The 20,245-nt window shown below is 40.7% G+C and overlaps 1 protein-coding gene across 7 annotated transcripts in view; it reads left to right on the top strand.

Moving 5' to 3' along the window:
* Nucleotides 1–5,666, top strand: part of DICER1 (dicer 1, ribonuclease III) — a 70,133-nt gene extending 64,467 nt beyond the window's left edge. For all 7 annotated transcript variants that reach the window (XM_035539364.1, XM_035539367.1, XM_035539366.1 and 4 more), the window contains 3 exons: nt 209–371; nt 462–537; nt 823–5,666. In XM_035539364.1, the coding sequence (XP_035395257.1) occupies nt 209–371; nt 462–537; nt 823–988 (405 nt within the window). In that variant the 3' untranslated portion in view covers nt 989–5,666. The remainder of the gene's footprint in view (nt 1–208; nt 372–461; nt 538–822) is intronic.
* The last annotated feature ends 14,579 nt before the right edge of the window (nt 5,667–20,245 follow it).

The following is a 20,245-nucleotide window of genomic DNA, read 5'->3' as shown; positions in this document are numbered from 1 at the left end:
GATATATCCAGCAACTTAGTTTCATGGTTTCATTGGGGAATAAAAGAACAATTTCACTGTGGAAAGTTGTCAGTGAAAAACTTGAAGCAGCTCAGGATAGGATGTAAGAGAGGTTACATTTCTGAAGATCTTTGTTTTATTTTAAAAGAAGCAAATGTCTTTCTCTTTTCTCCCCTCCCCCCCCCCCTTTTTCTGTAATTGCAAACAGCTCAGAAGATCTGAAGAAGATGAAGAAAAAGAGGAAGACATTGAAGTACCAAAGGCCATGGGGGATATATTTGAGTCCCTTGCTGGTGCCATTTATATGGATAGTGGAATGTCTTTGGAAATGGTTTGGCAAGTGTACTATCCAATGATGAGGCCATTAATAGGTATTGTCAGCTTTCAGAAAATAAAAAATTATTAAGTGCCATTTGTTATGAAGAGAACAAGCATCAATTTTTTTATTTATTTTTTAACAGAAAAATTTTCTGCTAATGTGCCCCGTTCCCCAGTGCGAGAGCTGCTGGAAATGGAGCCAGAGACGGCCAAATTTAGGTAAGAATACACTTTCTTTGGTATAGACTGCCCTAAAATGGTTTTAAGCTGTGCTTTGTAAACTACTGAAGATTTTTAAATGTCATGAGTGACTTCTAATCTATTTGCACTAAGCAGCTAAGATGGTCTATGTATTCATTTTTTTCCCCATGTATAACTTTCTGAGAAAAGTAATGATTTCTGTTTAACTATGCTGCTTTTACTTCTGTAGAAAAGAGAAAGTAGGTCTTGTGTTTCACATTAACTTGCCTAGACAGTAAGTAATTCTTGTGTATATTTTTGCAGTCCTGCAGAAAGAACTTACGATGGAAAGGTCAGAGTAACAGTGGAAGTTGTAGGAAAGGGAAAGTTTAAAGGTGTTGGCAGAAGCTACAGGATTGCCAAATCTGCAGCTGCAAGAAGAGCACTACGAAGCCTCAAAGCAAATCAACCTCAGGTCCCAAACAGCTGAGACTTCTCTTAAAAAATAAATAAAATGGGGAAAAAACACATATGAAAAAAAAGCAAATTTTTAAAAATGTTGATGTTGAGAGGAACAAATTGGAAGACAGAATCTAAAGTTTGTTTGATAACAGAATAGTTAACAAAACATTTAACATGTATAAAATTTTGGAACTAATTGTAGTTAGTTTTTTGCGCAAACACAATCTTGTCTTCTTTCCTCACTTCTGCTTTGTTTAATCACAAGAGTGCTTTAATGATGACATTTAGCAAGTGTTCAGAATAATTGTTGTTAGGTCTTTTTGGTTTACTTTTATTGTCAGTACAGCTTTGCTTAGTGTTAGAAGGCCAGGGAGCTTATGCCTAATGCAGTTGCTAGATTTATATATAGTAATCTTGAAATTCTTCAATCTGTGCACTAGTGCCAGTCATAAAGCAGTTGATAAACTGTACTGGATGATTGGGTATAAGAAAGAATAAGTGTGCCAGTATTCTCCTTTTTTTTTTTTTTTTTTTCCCCCTCCATGTCATCTTTTTACATTAAGATGGCATTCCCAATCATTATTGCACTTATTTGTTAGGGACAGATTTTAACTGAAATGGCTGGCATGCTGGTAGAATGAGACTTCAATTTCCTTATGCCACATAGTCTTGCATAAAAAAAGGTTCTTGCCTTAAAAATAAATAAACCCTCATTAATAATCATTAATTTTCGATCTTTTTTGGAACAAGCTGTTTTACATTCCCGTCATTTTGTTATGCATTTTACAATGATACAGCTCTATATTTACAGTACGACTCATTACTATAGCTGTGAGTTATTACAGGATTATAATAGAAATTGTATTCATATATATGTAATTAGGTTATTTTTAACAATTCAGAGGAGGTGGTTAGTCTACAGATTTTTTTATACCATAAACAAAATATGGTCTTTGGCTAAAATTCCAATTTTACACAAACCTGCAAGCTAGATAGTTCCAATACTGGAAACAGTAATGAATAATTGCACAGTGCAAGTTGTCACTCTAACAAAATAACCTTAGACATATCACACCTAAAATATGCTGCAGATTTTATAGTCAATTGGTTACGTATTTAATGAACGGAGCACCTTTACACTTAGAGATATTTCCACGTAAATTTCTTACTGTACTTTTCAGAGTTGCATGCATATTTCACCTACCAAAGCTGTGCTGTTAAATAACATGAAAGTTGATGTTTGAGATAACTGCCGTACTTTTGATACATCTGTGATTTAGGTCCTTAATTTAGAGAAACTAGCTCATTGATGTTTTGGTCTACTGGGGGTGGGGGGAAATCATACTTTTATTTTTTAGGCTTTGCCTATACTTCTTTAATTAGATTTATGTAGGCACTCTTCACTTAAATACCTCAGTTCTTTTTTCTTTTCTTTTTCTTCTTTTTTTTTTTTTTTGCATGCATTGTTTTTTTTCTGTTTTGGTGCTATGTTTATATATTATGCTTGAAATTTTAATTTTTGCACTGTAACTGTAATACCTCTTAATTTACCTTTTTAAAAAGCTGTGGGTCTTGTACTCCCACCAATATCAGTAGAGGTTTGCTGCAATTTTGCCCTGTTTAATTATGCTTGAAGTTTGAGAAAGCAGAGCAAGGTGTTTTAACGTTTTCCAGCACAATAGTTTGAACTTGATGCTGTGTCTTATGTATTAAATTACAGATAAATACTGTATTTCCTGCTTTTAAACCCTATTCCTTTCCTCACAAAATGCACACTAAAACAAAACAAAAACTGTCAGCTCTTGCTTTCTTAAAAAAAAAAAAAAAAAAGACAAAAAAAAAAAGCCTTAGTGGCAAGGGATAGGCATTAAGCTTTTCTGAAATACAGTTTTCAAATGTTCGTGTATTTTCTATCTCAGTCATTTTTCATTCTGCAAAAAGGACCATTCCTGTATTTGAAAAGAGCATTGTTATAGTAGTCAGAGTGAGAATTAAAATACTAGCTTGTAAACAAATTCTAGCATTTCTTTGGTACTTCAGTCATGAAATTATAACAGCAAAGTATAAGACCTGCAAGTCTTGATGTGTATAAAAATGTGAATGAGGTGGAACAGTGAAAACATGCAGTCTAAGTTTTCAAAAGTAAATTGCTGTGAGTTAGCTTTTTCTTTAAGTTATAGCTCTTTCTTCCTCCTATAGCTCACTCCTAGAGGGTCGGAGTGAAGTTTCTTAGAGAAAATACATGGTCAGTAAAGTTAGCAATTATGTGTTTCTCACCAGACATCAATCAGCAGATAAAATCAGACCATCCAGAAAGTCTTAAGTAGTTTTAACTGCATTACAGAAAACTAAAATTTAAGTTAGTCTTTGAATGCTTAAAATTTCTTACTGATTGTTGAAAGGTTATAGATTCTCAGGGGTTTCAGGTGATTGTTAGCAGTAAAGTGGTACAGAGTGTTTTTGATGCAAAGAAAATTAACTGAATTTGCTCTGTATTTCAGAACAGTTTAATGATCACTTTGTTACTAGATAAAGCCTATGAATTGGAAATCTGAAAGGTGTAGTGGCTGACTATTAAAGTAGTTTCTGCTGCTGATGCGTTTTTAAATGCGTTTTAAATGCCGTAATTTTTTCCAGTGTGACCTCATTGAAATATTTTGTATCCTTTGAGATAGAAAAATCATATTAGTTTCCATGTTGTACATCTGTGTGTTTTACCCTTCAGTTGATATGGTTTTGATATTGGACAGTGTATGCTATTAAAGACCTAAATCTGATCATTTGAAGGTTGGGATAGAGATCACTTGCCATGCTGTGAGCACAAGTGTAAGCAGACTGTTGCAACCCATCTTCAAAAGCAACCACACAGGCTCATCATAAATAGTGTGGGGGTTAGTTGGCATGAACCTTGTTGTTTTTTTTATCTAAGTCCTGTTATACTGTACTTTAAACAGTCCTCCTAACTATGCTGCGTTTTTATTTTTATGGCTTTTTTTTTTGCGCTGTTCTGTTCATGTAGCACAAATAAGCATTGCACTTGGTACCATGCTTTACCTCATTTCAAGGAAAAAATGCTTAACAGAGAGGAAAAATGTGGTTTGGCCTTGCTGCTGTTCTGATTTACTGAATTTGAAAAAGATAATTATAATGCCTGCAATGTGTCATTTACTTGCACAACTTAAATAGGTCATTTGCAATGTCTGTGGCATTTTTACTGTATGTGGAAAAATACAACGAATGTGTGTAACAACTCTTGGTTGTATTTTAAAGCTATTGTTTTTTTACTACATCATTTTACTGTTATGTGAAGTAATTAAAATTAGAATGACCTCTGACACTCCAGTAATTATCTCTGAACAAACCGACATATTATATGTATAATGTAGTTTCTGCAAGATGACAGTCCCTAGAATTTGGTCAGCCACAACTAAATCTCTGCTCTGTCTGAATATCGAGTGTCCAGTAGTGACTTCTGAAGTGTTTGTTCAGCTTGATGCTGCTAAAGTCCATACAGAAAAGCCTATTATTTTTTAGCCTCATTACACAATAGTATGTTGTGACTGCAGAGTACAGAACTTAGGGAAGAATTCAGACTAGTTTCAGTGCTGGGGAGAAACACGTTGTTGGCCCAGGGATGAGGTGCCAGATCCTCAGCTAGTGCAAATTGATGTAGTAGTATTTTAATTAATGGAACTGCGTTCTTTTACAACCTGAAGATCCTGTGCTTTTATATATATAAAGAGTTTGGATTCTTCTCCTTGTAAGTAAATACAGAACTATGAACTGGAAAATGGGGGGTTTATGTTGCTGCGTATGAGATAACTATGCTACATGCATTTATCTGTGTAGAAAATGAAATTGTTGTATCCCAGTCACAGAATTACTTATAATCTGACAGTGACAAATAGTGCTGAGATCTGTGATGCTACACTTGCTTCTGTCTGACAGTATTCTGGGTTTGTATGCTTTGGGTGGGGTTCCCTACAAAAACATTCTCCTGGAAATCTCTGTATTTTTTATATGAGTAAAGCGAGAAGGATTTTGATTTTTGGTACTTAATTACTGACATTGATCCTTTCCCAACTGCTCTAATTTTCAAGAAGTTAATTTCTTTACTTTCATATTACGTTTAAAACTTAAAACACTACAGTTCATGACCATGAAATGTAATCTAAATATCAACTGTAACTCAATCTGAATTATGTTAGCAAATATCTAGAGGTCATTGTAGTATACTCCACTAGCAGTTAAAATTAACTTCTGTCAAAGCTAACTACATTTCTTAAAAATAAATTTTATCCAATAAACTCCTTGTTTTTATTTCCCTCATTTATTTGAATGGCAACCACAGACTACTTTAATTGCTTTGTAGATGCACTCAGAATTTACTGCAGCAGCAAGTTAGAGAGAAAAATGTTTGAAAACAAGAATTGGAAATTGCAGGCATTTTTATTGTAAATAGTTTGACTGAAAAGATGGTTGAAATCAAGTAGAATGAATAACAAATATGATTTGATGGACAATAAAATATTTACCATCACATGCTGCAGCTGTCTTTAAGGGACATAAAATGTAATTCATTCATACTGTAATCATGCTGCAGAAGTTTGCAATCTGCACCTTATGGATCACAATTACCTTTAATAGTTTTTTGTAATAATTGTAGCTGAGTATATCTCCAATAAAGTTATGGTCTGTTCACCTTGTATTGTCTTCTTGCTTTTGTTTTTAGTTCCCATTAATATTTTTATAAATCTTCTAGAGTTTACAAAAACTTACTTTTCAGTCTCAATCTGAAAAAAAAAAATCTAAAAAAGTGAAAACATTATTCCTTGACCTAGTTTAAATACAAGTCTGCGTGTCTTCTTCCTCTGATGAATGAACTGTCTTCATAGTTATGTGACGACTCTTAAGGGACGCTCAGGTTAAAAATGATGGGGTACATGCTACGATTTGATCTGTGTTGACCATTATACCTACAAAATTCCTGCTGGAGCTGGGAGGCCCCAGAGTACAAGGGTTCAGAAACACAGCTTTGCACAGTTCAGCATGTTTTAAGAGTAGCATGTTAATCTGTGCTAATAGTCCCCAAATTAATCAAATTGGTTTTAATTATTTTTTCCCATTTGTTTTTCGTTAAATATTTCACATATCCTGAATATTGAAAACGTGTTTGTAGTAACGGGGTGGGTGTACCAGTGTTGTATGTCAGTGTTTCACAGAGACGAGGTAGACCTGCCAATCTAAGATCAGGGGTTTTCCTTTTTGAAATCCTCCCAGTGCAATCAGTTTCTTGGCATCTGCAGTGGGTAACGTGCACCTTTCTTCTACGGCTTTCCAGCTTCTCCTCCCCGCCTAGGTCCCCACCTGGCACTGATAGTTAAGGTCCTTTAAGCTCAAATATGTTGGCTAGGTAAGCACAGCCCTTGCCCCCAAGTTCTAGCAAGCAACTCAAATCAGAAAACTTTCTTTCCCCATTTTTTTTCAACAGGAAAATTAAAATAAAATAAAGAAAGAAATGAAAAGAAAGAAAAGAAAAAAAAAGTTGTCACCTTGTTCATTGTGGAGGAATAAGATGTGGGGTGGCCATCTAAACTTGTCTCAGAGGAAGTGATCCATCCCATGCTGGTTCGTAATGTGAAGCATCTGGAGTTGTCCAGAAAGTCAAAGGGTGAAATCAATAAAGTATTCCTGCTGTTGATGGCTGATGAAATTAAATTTAAGCTACACAGAAAGCAGCAGTGACTGGGTTCTTCCCACACACCCCTGAAGGTACATCAGGCTTGACTTAATGATAAACCTGTTTTCTTGATCTGCAAAACAACAATAAAAGTCATGAAAAAACAAATAATTTGAGTAAAGCTAACATCAAGCTTCACATTTTATTTTACTTGGTCAGATAATCATAGGACAAGGGAGAATGGTTTTAAACTAAAAGTGGGGAGGTTTAGGTTAGATGCAAGGAAGAAATTCTTCACTCAGAGGGTGGTGAGGCACTGGCACTGGTTGCCCAGAGAAGCTGTGGATGCCCCATCCGTGGAGGTGCTCAAGACCAGGCTGGATGGGGCTTTGGGCAGCCTGGTCTGGTGGGAGGTGTCCCTGCCTATGGCAGGGGGGTGGAACTGGGTCATCTTTAAGGTCCCTTCCAACCCAAACCATTCTATGATTTTTCAGGATATTTACCCTTTGCCATCCTGACAAAACTCAGTGACCAGCCTATAGAAAGTAAAAAGAGAATGTCTCTATATCTACCCAAAGAAGTATTTACAAGTACTGATTTCTCATACTCTGTATTACAGGAATAAATGTTTCATAATAACATCAATGAGGCTAAGATGTATTTGGTTAGCTGCTGTTCTTCCTAAGTAAAACCATACAGGAAAGGAATTTGAGTGAAAACTGAGGGGAATAAGTTTTTGAAATGCTTGCCCTGAAAAGAAGTAGTAACAAAGCTAATCATGGCTTTGAGTCCAGAAACATGGAGGAGCAGATCTGGTGCTTGGCTGGGCTTCCCCTAACACTTCTACTAGAGTCCAGGTGCAGAATCTGTTCCTTAGAGGAAATCTCCATGTCAGCGGACGGAGCCAGTACTGACATGTAAGTGTGTTTTATTTTTCTCATAACTATCATTATGTCCTTCCTTATTGTAGAATGTGAACAATGCTTTCATTTTGCTGAGTAAAATAATCGAGGGCCTTCCATATGTTATGAAAACAGTATCATTTAATTTGCAGTTTAATCATCTTCCACTTACCTGGCTTATACTCTTCTTTTAATATTACTTTACTTTTTATATATATATATATTTTATTGGAAGCCCCATGCTAACTCTTAAATTGAAGTAATTTTCTTCTGTTAACTTGAAAATTTCCTGTAGTTTGGGGTTCCTGTCCAGCTCCAACTGAAGTCATGGGGAAGACATCCACCTGGGCTCTGTAATTGGCATGCGTTTGAACTTAACACAGACGTCTTTCAGATAAAAGAAATGGGAAGAGTTGAGAAATGCAGCAATATAAAAAGCCAACCTCTTCTGTTTTGCTTTTATTTTTTTTCAGGCTCTTAAACAAAAAGGGTGGCATGACAGCCAGCTACTTGTGAGATAACCCACCTCTTGTGGTGAATATACAACTGCTTGTTCCATTATTCCTTTGCCAGGCGGGCGAGATTTAGAGGGAAGGAACAAGGGCCATCATCCTCAGAGCTTTTATTAATGTCCAGGACTCGTCAGCTTACTCCAGGCACGCTCTCTGCAGACTGTGACAGCTGTGACCAGCTTCCCCTGTCAGCGAAGGCATGGCTGCAGCCACGGGGCACCGTTCAGTTCTGCGCTTAGGTGGCCCTGTCAAAATGAGGTGACTTAAATGAGAGAAAGGCTCCTTCCTCCCCACCCAGGGCTGGCACTCAGTGGTGAGGTAGATGGATCCCCCTCTGTAGCTAGTAGGTGAAATGTTCCCTTATGGGAAAATGACAGGCAAGGGGAAGAAGAGATTTCTTCTAGTGTAGCATGTCCTGTGAGTCACTAGTAACTCCATGGTCACACTCATCTCTTGCCAAGGTGAGGCCTGTCCCCTCTTACTTACTCGGGGTGAGTATGATCTCTTGAGGCTGTTTCAGCATTTGTAATGGCGGGATGCTAAGTCTGCACGCTTCACTTTCCGAACTGAAGCACTGAACTACATGAGGGGACTGTGGGATTGTCAGTCCAGTCCTCAACTATTCCTCTCAGAAAGCAGTTTTCAGAGAATTATTTCAGTGACACTTCGACATCAACTTTAATATTTTCAACTTTGTTTTATAAATGAAGGTCTAAATATAGATGAAGGAGCAGCTGTGCTTGTACAAGTTGCCTGTTTCACAACTACTAGCATTAGCAGAGGCATCAGTGAAGACATATCATTAAGTACAGACATCTGCTTTCACGTTCTCATACCACAGCCACCTACACCAGCCATTTTTGCTTCCGTGCTGTGTACTACCCAGTCATCTAAATTCAGGCAAGACCTGAGTTTCAGAATAAAACCCTGCCTGAATTCAGTAGAGCCTCAGGATCTTGATAGCTGAGATCTGCCATGCTTTCACACGCTTATGGTAATTGATAGTATTTTGCGGAACAAATTCTGTTTGGCAATTATTGTTTTCAGGGTGATTCTAGCTGGAATAACAGGGAATTACATTCCTGCCAGCAACACTCATTACCTTCCTCCCAGCTTTACATAGTGCATGTGTTCCAGGCAAGAGGGACCTCACTGCCTCGCTGCCTGTCCAACTGCCTGTCCAACTGGCTGCTGCAAGGCAGGGCCTCCAAAAAACCTCCCTGAAAACAAGGGCAGAAGTTCTCAGGACTCTGCCTCAACAGCAGTGTGGAAGTTGCTGGTACTGGAGATGGAGAGGAATCTGTGACACTTGGAAGATGTAGTAACCATTTTTTCCTGAGCCAAAGGCCTTATTTAATGCAGCAGCTAAATACGTGGCACATGGCTGCAGGAACTAAATGTTAGCGTGTAATCTGTGATAGATATATAACAGCTGTATTGTGTGTAGGATATGGCACATTGATGCACATCAGGGAATCCCAGAAACTGCAATAACTGAGACAAGGAGTGGTTGGGACATGCAGAAAAGCCTGAGATGTGTCAACAAATGGAGAAAGCTGTGGGCTAGAGATGATATGGAAGAAATGTCACAATTCAGAGAGAGCTTAAATACAGAGAGGAAAGGGAATGGGCCTGGGTAACTTGGCTCATAAATCAGCTCCCCAGAAAGGGGTGAGCATGGTGGAAGGGGACTGGAGAGTGGTGGAAATGGGCAGAGTTTGCTTATTCCAGCATTAAGTTTTCAGGTGAGAGCAGGACATACAGGAGGGACTGGGAAGGAGTGAAGTAGAAGTAGGCCGTGTGAGGTAGAGCCTTGCAAAAAGCAGTGGTCAAGCTCAGCCACCAGGCACTCCAGAAGTCACTTAGTTTTGGCCACTTCTAACATTTTTAAGTCTCAAGTATCCCTGAGCTTAGTCCTCTGGGGTGCAAGACAAGTCCTGTGGCCAGGAGCCATCTTGCCATGAACGTTGCCCCTTCCTGAAGCAGTTCAGAGCTTGTGCTGGTTTGCCCTTCACCCCTGTGCAGACCCCGTGTCTTAACTACAGTAGTGAAAACTGCCCTGCAGCCAAAGCAGCCTCAGGACAAGAAGAGCTGTGGTCTGTCTGCTGTGCTAGCAGCAAGGGGACAGTTTGAGTGGCTGCTTCTACCTCAGAGAAGTGCCAGCCCTGGCATGGTCAGCAGGCACAGCAGGTATGCGTTTGAAGGGTGAGAAACTGTTTTGCTGTTAGAGGTAGTCCATTTGCAACCTTCTGGCACCACTCAGCACAAAATCCCCTGCTGGTTCTTCACCTTGTGACTGCTTACATTGGGAGCTTCATTTCCTGATCCCCTGCTTTGGCACAATCTGCTTTTTTCTGATGGAGAACCTCTGCCCTGAGCCTTCCCCAAGATTATGTGTCTCAAACTAGAGAGAAGCGGTTGGAGCTTAGCGTTTCAGTTGTCTGGCTAAAGTCCTGCAGGCAGGACTGTGGCCTTCGGTGGTGACTTTCAGGGGACAGCTTTAAGTGTTTTAATCAGTGACCAATTGTCTTGTAAAGCTAAACCTAACCTAATGCTCAGGAGTTGATTCCTCACTGTGATCAAAGAGATTCTGAGGAGATCCTGAGTGAGACCAGGCCAGAGGGATCTGGGGCTGACTTGAAGCCACAAGAGATTACTTTGGCAATGATAGCAAGTGTGAAGAAGCAGATGAAGCTGCAAATATAATCAACTGAAGAACACAAACATTTTTCAGCAGTACAGGTAACAGCAGTCTTTGATGGCCAGGTTCTAACTGTGCCAATGCCTAGCCATAAATACATGCATCTGCCTGATTTTTCTCTAAGGTTGCATTATTTTTGGACAGTTTCACTCAGCTGCCCACCACAGAGGTCTCCTTGCTTTCCTGGAAGTGCATCTGGGGTTATCTTCTGGGAATAAGGGGATTCAGCGTGGTGATGCTGGAGGTGAGTAGCCCGTGAGCTAGGATGGCTACGGGAGACCTGGGGGCAAAGGCAGCATGAGGGCTGAAGCCTTCTTCGAGACGAAAGCTGGAGCCTGGGCCTTGGATGGCCACGGCAAGGATGCCCTGCCTCAGCACGCATCCCGGCACAGCTGCCTACGCACCTCCCTCGCCTGCTTCGGCTTTTTATATTAGGCTCCTGAGACCTAGGTATAATTTTCTCCACTCCCCGTCCCCAACCATCCCTCTAGGCTGTCAGTGTTTATAACTGCTGTGTACAAGGTCTCTCCTCTGCTAAGCCCCGCTCCACCCCAGAGGCAGCTGTATTTCCACAGCGCATGAAGCAATTCCTGTACGCAGGGTTTTAAAGTGCTTCGGGATCCTGGGGGAGAGAAGGTGCTATTGTACGAGTACAAGATATTATTAAAACAGGAATCTGCGTAATGGGTGATAAATTTTGATACTGTATGTTTAATATAATATGACGGTTGTAAATCCAGTGAATTACCGTAGGTATTTGCTGTGCAGTGTGTTTATGAATTGTTTGGGCAGGTGTTTTTCACGTCCCAGGTTTTCACACAAAATGTGAATTATAGGACAGTTTAATAATATTCCTTGCTGGATTCCAATATGCTACAATTAGCTGCAGAAATGTTATCACTGAATGCCCCAGCTTGGTTGCTGATTAAGTCCATATATAACAAGGTAAATGAAAAAGCAGTGCAGAGAACGGAGATCTGCAGAAGTAAAATTTTAGATCTGACTTTGATCTCTTATGAGCAAATATCTTTTAGAGCTGAAGAAATCAATAGTTTCAGTTTTGTCCAACTGCATTTTACATGTGCTTCCATATTGGTTAGAAGCAGTTGCAATAATGGAATAGTTTTTAAAAGTTTATGTTCGATAGTTATACTCTTAATATTTATCGATGTGAAGGGATATCTGTACTGCACATGTTATTTGAATCAAACCTTCCTGGCTAGCTTTTAAATCAGATCCAAAATAATGTAATTCAGGATTACATAGGGTCGGAATTTCTTATTTTTATTTTTTACTGACTTGCACATAAAAAAGACTTATAAGACCTTGAAAAAATATTCCCCTTTTCTGCAGAAGAGAGAAGCACTCCAATTCACCACTCCATCTGCTTTTGTGCTACAAGCTGAATCTCATCCTGAGCTGACTTTGCACCAAGCAGACTTTACTGCACTAAACTATCTAAAGGTATGGCCGGGTGGAGGTTTTAAAGCCTAGTGGGTGAAGAACACATCTTCTCAATCATTATAGGATTTTGTGGGTGTGAGTTTGGTCACAGCTAGTTTTGTTAATGCCCATCGCTGGGTTTCCTTGAGGGAGGGGGAGAGACCTTCTCATGCTAACGTAGGTGCTCACAGCTCCTGGGGTCACTTACACACCTCCCTGCCTGCTGCTGGCACCTTCCAGATGAATGAGGCTCAGGGCTGGGTTTCGGAGGTGCTGCAGTCCCACCGCTGCTGCAGATGTCCTTGGGGTGTCTGGAGGCGCTGGGCATCACCGCCCCTCTCCGCCAAGCCGGTAGCTGGGCTGGGGGCTCACCGGCGCATTCTGTTCCCTCCTGGCTCATGCAAGGGGCACGCTCGCAGTCCCCATGCCGTGACTCACTTATGTGCAAAAGCCACCCTTGGCCCCAGATGATATGTTTGCATTTCATAATTAATGCTGAACTCGACTCGAGGCAGATACCAAAGGACGATTTTTTAAACAGATGTTGCAGGTCACTTGTAAGTTATTTGTCAAATAAGTTTCAGAGCGCAAGCCGCTGCTTTTGCCATTGTAACCAAAGGCGTATGCTGTTCGGCAGCAGTAATTACAAAGCCAGGGCAACGCAGGGAAAATTCATCTTATTTAAAAGTGTTTTAGTGTCACCAAACAGCTTGCTATGCCATTAGGCAAGTTTTGCTAGACACGTTCGAGTCGAGGGTTTTAATTTGTTTGAAGTATTCTCTAAAACAGAATTATGTTGGAGTTTACATAAAATGAGAGAATGACATGAAAAGTTTTAACTTAAGCAGCAAAATATAAAGGCTAATCTTATTTAAAAGTAATATGTGTGTCTTGATTGAGTGCCCAGATACACTCAACTGGGACATTTTAGTGGAATCGGTTCTAAGCTGTTACACTGAGTTATACAGAGTAGGTTTTCCTGAGCTCACATTGCCAGACCTGAAATACTCTTGTGGCTGCATTTAATAAAGAAACGAAAGTCTTGGGTAAGGGGATATGATTTTTTATGACAGAAGGAATGCAAATAACTTTTAGTCTCATTGCCTAGACCGGGTTTGGTCTGATTTGATGGAGTTTAATAATGACTTATAACCTGTGCTGACAATGTGCAGACCCGCACAACGTCATTTAACTCATTTATTCTGCTTGCTGTAAAAACAAAGAGATGGCAAATAAATATATGGAAAGTTCATTGTTTGTCAGAGGGCCCAAGCCAAAAGTTTTCAGTGACCTTTTAAAATATGGTCCCAGGCTAGTACTAAAATGTCTGTCACTCAGCGCACACACTTGCACAATTTGGCCTTTTAACCCGTGCATCTTGTTTTTCTCTCTTTCAACTGGTTGTATGAATTTCAAATCAGCTGCAGCTATTTAAGTTTTTGCATTGGAGGATTACTGTAAATTGCAGTCTGACAATTACAATGTACAGCGCACAGGAGAGTTATTAATGGATAGGCCTACTGATGGCCTTTCAGCGCTGACGAGGGCCTGGTGTTCCTCACCCGTAATTAGATCCAGTGGTCGCGGTCTGGGCGGACGAGGCAGAGGAGGGGGCGGCCGCTGAGCACCGCTTTATCGGAGGAAGATATCAATTGATCATGGATAGTTACTATCGGCAACGTCTAAATCTCTAATTCACCTTCTCCTTAATGACTTGTATTGGCTTAAGAAGCTCAGCCGCTTGACAGCACGGCGCTCAGCTGACAAAGCCGCGCAGGTGGTTTTAATAGAAGATTTCTGTTGCTTGAGATTTTGCTAAAGACAGAGCAACAGTTCAACAGACACAATAGAGGCCAGTAAAAACCCTGGTCTGTTCCTCTACTCGCCGAGGATACCGGCGGGGCCGGGGCTGAAGCGAACCACCACTCACATTCACGGGGCACTTTTTCCCCTCACGAATCCTGCACAGGGGCCTTCTCTGAAGTTTCAGTATTTGTTTTAAGGAATGAATCTATGTGGGCATAAATTATATTTGACAAATGAAAAACCCTTCTGGAGGTAGATTTCTTTTTCTTTTTTTTTTTTTCTTTTTCTTTTTCTTTTTCTTTTTCTTTTTCTTTTTCTTTTTCTTTTTCTTTTTCTTTTTTTTCTTTTTCTTTTTCTTTTTCTTTTTCTTTTTCTTTTTCTTTTTCTTTTTCTTTTTCTTTTTCTTTTTCTTTTTCTTTTTCTTTTTCTTTTTCTTTCTTTTTTTTTTCTTTTTCTTTTTCTTTTCTTTTTTTTTTTTTGATACAGCACTATGAAAAACATTTTCCAGAACACATAATGTTCCTGAAAAATTAAATACACTTCTTCAGACAAAGAAAGGGTCCTGTGCCCAGGAAGAAATAGTAAGTTTTACGAACGCTGAAGGCAATAGTTTTTACTATTGATAAAACCAGAAAATAAATGGACTACAGGAAAAGTGCTTAGATGGACATGGTGTCCCAAACCACAATTCTGTCTTTTTAATGAAGTGACCCAAAAAGCAACAGTTTTGTGTTTAGATTATCACAGTGTAAATCCAGTAAGTGATGGGCACCCAGCTTCCCAAGGCACTTCTGATCCAGCCCTGATCCTTTCTAGAAAGATTACAACCACCTGCTGGGAAGCTTTCCACTCAGCAAAGTTTGTAGCCAATCTGATGTTCACAGTATGTCCCAGAGGTTTTTTATTGTTATTATTCAGATCATGTATACCTATCTTGAATATAGGTTTGAGTCTGTTAAGGCTTTTTTTGGCGGGTAAACATTTGTTTAAAATCATGTTCCAATCTCTTAACACATCTTGAAATAAAACCTAATTGAGTAGATCGCTGGCGTAGGCGGAACTTTCTGTTGTTGTTCTTGAGGGAGACCTCAAAAGAAAAGCAGGTCTGGAAGACTGCGTTTTAGCCTTGAGTGAAAACATATTTATCAGTATAAAATGTGCTTTTCAAACCATTCTGGAACTTGAAGTGCTGATGGACCTGTCTTCTGGTTTCACTACTAGGTTCATGACCTCACTTCCGGTAACACTTCTGGGCTCGTGTCATGGTTTCTACTTGTGGGCACTAATTTGCCATTTGCACTTCCTCTCGACTCGCAACCCATCTCTGTAAGGTTTGGTTTCACAGTGCCTAGGTCAGGGACCACTGGCCCGAAGTATTAAAAATAAATACCCTGTGCACCTGCCGTGTGCTGTTATCTCAAGATCTCAAAGTACCTTTGAAACTTGCTAATTATGCTATCAAGCTCTGATTGTTACCCCTGTCAAAGGACAAAACAAAGGCAGAGATAGATAAGAAACTCCACCAAGAACAATAAGTGGTTAAATGATGCTGTGTTAAATGTTCATTAAACGTTTTGCCTAGACAGGGATATAGACTGAGCTATGAGCATGACTGAAATCATGATTCTTTCATGCTGATGGTGAGATTTCCATGGGCTTCAAACTTGTTGGGAGCTCACTGGCATGTTTTTTGCTTTACGTGAGGATAGCACCCAGGAGCCCAAGTCACAGACGAGTTACCACATAATTGTAAGATTTCCTCATTAAGATGAGAGAATTTGGAGCTTATCCAGGCCCTCATTCAGAAAATGGTGTAAGCATCTACCGAAGCACACTTTTTCTCAAAAAAGTTCAGAGCTTTAGTAGACTTTGTGGACTGTCTCTGCTGATGTAGGGTTTGGCTGGAGTGTAATGTCCTTGCTCACTTGCATGTGGGTCCCATTCTGGAGATTTAGAACTGGGGGAGGCTTTGCAATAGGAACTCTTGTCACATTTCAGGAAACCAAAGAGATCATTAAAAAGCGTGGCAAATAGAGGGGAAAGTAACATGTCTAAGGGCGTATATCTGAGCTTTGGATACAGGGAGCTAGCTTATAACCTGTCTGAGTTCTGTGGGGTCTATTGCACTCTGTAAAAATACCCTCCCTTCCAAGGAGGGCGCAGTGATGCTGAATCTCATCCTGGTCTGGGTCTCTAAAAACCCATGGAGTCAAGGACAGAAAAGTCAAGCATGCAGCTCACAGACTTTCTTGAAGCCCCCAAGCTGAGACTTTTGTCACTGCTGTCTGAGCTAGTTAGCAGGGGTGCCCACATCACCCTGGTTTGCATGTGGATGTACCAGCAGAAAGCTGAGTGGGAGAATGGTGCTGTGGTGGAGGGCTGTTTCCATCCTGTCTCATGTCTTGTGTGAGCTGGTATGGATTGGTGCTGGGGCAGACCTGAGACTCAACCACAATGTCTGCAACTACGTGTCAAACCAGAAAAAGTTGAACTTCTCATTGAGGAAGATTTTGGCACCAAGAATCAAGTGCAATCCTTTTTCTTGCCTTAAGTCTGTCTTTTTGTTTTATTATTCTTATTTATTTTTCCTTTAAGTATGGATTGGAATGTTTCCATTATTGTATTTTACCTTACCTGTGTTCGAGGACTTGCAGAAAGAGTCATTTTGGATGCAAAGACCAAGCCTTGATCATTCAGTCCTCAAAGGTGACAGTTTTGGCATGGTTTAAGGGTTCAAAGTAGAGGGGGCATATTCTTCACTCTTGTAAAAAGGGGAACCTCTGCTGTCTGTTGAACCCAACAGTTTGCTCTATAATGGTTTCCATAAGAGAGAGCTCAGCCCCTGTAATAGTCTGTTGGGTGTGAATAGTCCGCCAAGCTGTTAGCAATTTTTAGCAAGCCTGTTAGCACCATGGTCTGATCATCTGAGTTTTGCAGAGAGACTTCACTGAGCTGCTCTGTTGCTCGCAGCTGCATTGCTCTTGCACTTCACGTCTTCCTGCGGGGCAGCAACACTCGGGAGCTGCTGACATGAGGTAACTCTTCACCCTTTTCATCTTGCTGCCCAGAGACAATTGTGCTCCAGCATGTGGTATTTCAATTCAAACATGCTTACTAATTTTAATGACTTCGAAGATAGTTGCTTCCCTGATTAATACACATTAGCTAATGATGTTTGTGCAAGTTGTTCAAATACAGTTTTGAACATACATTTTTCTACCAGTATGCCCATGAATTGAGACCAAAGTATATTTTTCTGTGGATTGGAATATGCATCTATACCTCATTCTCCTCTCCCAAAGTAAAAGGGTTTACTGATTTAATCTTGAGTGTGGCTGTCCATCTATGATTTACACATCGAGACATCTGATGACAAAGCACAGAAAACAATCAGCTCCTCAGCTTCTGATGCAACATACTGCTGGAAAAAGCATTACAATGAGTAAATGACTTCTGTCACAGTGGTGCCTTCATCTTTTTATTCCTTTTTAAAACAAAGTCTGTTTTGACTGCTTTGCTATACTGTTAACAGACAGATACACTCAAAATGTTGGCAGTTATGTTAAAGGCTGGATTAATATAGGTTTGTTATTTTACTAGCATATCCAAAGGCAAATACTCCTACTGGACTCCACCCTTCAACTGTGAAGCAGGTTGTAAATCAGTCCCTTTTTTTGTTGTTTTAAAGTAGTTTAGGGGCTTTAAAATAGTATTTAATTTTATTACAGTCTGCTTGAATACGATTTCTGGCTATTTCTTCATTTTTATATCAATTTTTCTGTCACTCAGAAATTTCTGAAGATAGAAATGCAGTCACCACTAATACCAAGGTGTAACAGAAGTGATTACAATATATTTCATGACTATTCTCTCCCGCATTTCCACATGTACAGAAGGAAAGAACAAAGGACAGTTTTTCAGACTTTGTCCCATTGTCTTTGAAGCTGGAATGGGTGAATTGGTCTTTGCTTCTTTCCTTTGGATATCTCTGGTAGGTGCGCAGCCAGCTGTCCTTGTGCTTGTGCTGCTCTCCTTACTGTAGCACTAAGACTATGGAAAAAGTATTCTGCATCTGGAAATATGGAAGCACATGGCTACTGGGTCAGGAGCCAGCAGTTCTGATGCTAGCACTTGTTCAGTCACATCCATCAAACATGCCATGACCTGTGAAAATTTTATCCTAAAACATCCCTCTTTGTTTGTTTCTATTTTGAAATAGAAATCTGGATGTTCACCAGAATTATCCTCTTTCCTCAAAACCAGAGCAATGTAATCTGAATGTTACAGGAGAGTGTTGTATGAGCTGATCTTCTGAGATTCTTGATTCCTTCTAAAAATAGAGCCCTCCTATCCATTAAGATAAGACTGAAATGCTGGTGACATTAAGCACTGCTAATAGCTTTGGCGTTCTGGGTTGCAAAACAATGTCCATCCTGTCTAGCAGGGACAATGCGTCTGTCTGGTCTCTCAGACCCATGTGAGAGACTCTAGTCCATAAAGTGCCACCTCCCCCCACGTACTTATGGCTACTGCCCCCTGAGAGAGGTACCCAGCAAACCTGTGATGTTTCAGAGTTCTTGAGATAAAGCTTGTGTATCCTGGAAGACAGACCTGCTTCTGCTTTGTCTTGCCCTCTTGTGATTTCATGTCCCTGAAACCCCTTGCGCTGTTTGTTTTCATTTTCTTTGTAAGGCTCCCTTTATCTGGACTGCTGCTGGAGCTCACTTGCCCCCTCACATCCTGCCCCTTCAACCGGAGAGTGCCTGTGGGAGCAACTCAGGGGAGTGCTTGGCCATGCCTATGGACCGGCATCTGTGAACAGTGTGCTGTGCAAACCCAAGGCTGCTGGCTATGCTGGAAGACTGCTTACAGTTTTCCAAATGTAAGGACCAAAAGTTGGAAAAAATGTTGATTTTTCAATCCCTATAAGATAAGGTCTGACACCAAACCATGCTTTCCTGCTCTTGCCTTTGCTCCCCAGCACTGTGTTCCCGCATACTCCCTGGCACCAGCAGCGGTGTTTGCAGACTGCGTACTGAGACCAGTGAGGGAACCATTCCCATCAGAGTGTATATTTGTTTTATTTTCTGGTTTGTGGTCACATTAGATTTCTGTTGGATCGGGTCGTTCTGACCTGCTGCATAGCTTCAGGAGCACCAGCATCAGCCCATGGGGGAAGGCAGGGCTGCTGGAGGCAGGGCAAGCACGGGCTGACCCTGGTCTCTGCTTCCCCTGGCAGTCTTCTGCTGCAAGACCATCACCCCTGTTCTCACACCCCGTGTCTCCCATCATATCAGCTGTGTGAGCCAGGGTCAGCTCCTGTCCTGATGCTCAAATTGTCTGATGAGCTGATGTGCCTGCATGCAGCTACGCGGTCCCAGCACAATGAAAATGGCAGTAAGGGATGGCGATGGGCCGGAGACAGAGAGCCAGCCGCAGATCTCAGGAGCAGTTGGTGGTTGGATCAGCCTAAGCGTGGTGTGAAACCTAGCCTGTGTGGAGGCACGGATCAAAGCACTGTCTCAGAGCGTTCACGTCAGATACAGAAAGCATATAGCAATTTACTTTGGTGGTGAGATAGAAGTTTACTTAATATTTCTGGAGAATATAACCCTGTGCTGCGGTTCGCTCCTGCTCACCTCGTTCCCCATCCATTACACCCACCCACCCACCCACAAGCACAATGACTTCTTTGTTGCCGTGGAAAAATGCTCCACGGGGAGCTGCACATCCCAGAAAGCAGCTCTGTTTGCGTCTCGAATCGTGATGGATCACTGCGGGGAACTTTAAATCTCTGCAGCTCTCAGATCTCTATCGAACACGGGGGCAGCTGGAGTATGCTCCATTTAACACAAACTACATGCGTAGCTGGATTCTTTACCACCTTGTCAATGCCACCCCCAACTGCCAAGGTCGGAGAGCCCCTGAGTCTACTGAAACCAAAGGGAGGCAAGGATTTTCTTTTACTTGGATGCAGTTTTTTTTAAGGGGAACTTGGGAAATAATTAACACATAATTAACCTGTGGAACTTTCTGCCAGGAAGTATTACGGAGGCCAACCGCTCTGCAGGGTTAGGAATTTATATGAATAATAAGAGGTCCAAAGTGGAAAAGGTATCAGCCTTCAAAGCAGGGTGGACATCGTTAACCAAAATGAGTTAAGGAGATGGTTTTCTTATGGATAAATTATTTCCTAGTGGTCTATTATGGGATATCTTGTGCCTTCCGCTGAAGCCTCTGG

Source organism: Cygnus atratus, chromosome 5 (assembly GCF_013377495.2).
Source record: "Cygnus atratus isolate AKBS03 ecotype Queensland, Australia chromosome 5, CAtr_DNAZoo_HiC_assembly, whole genome shotgun sequence".
Lineage (NCBI taxonomy): Eukaryota > Metazoa > Chordata > Aves > Anseriformes > Anatidae > Cygnus > Cygnus atratus.
Note: the sequence above shows the minus strand (reverse complement) of the source record. Positions and strands in the feature narration are given on the sequence as shown.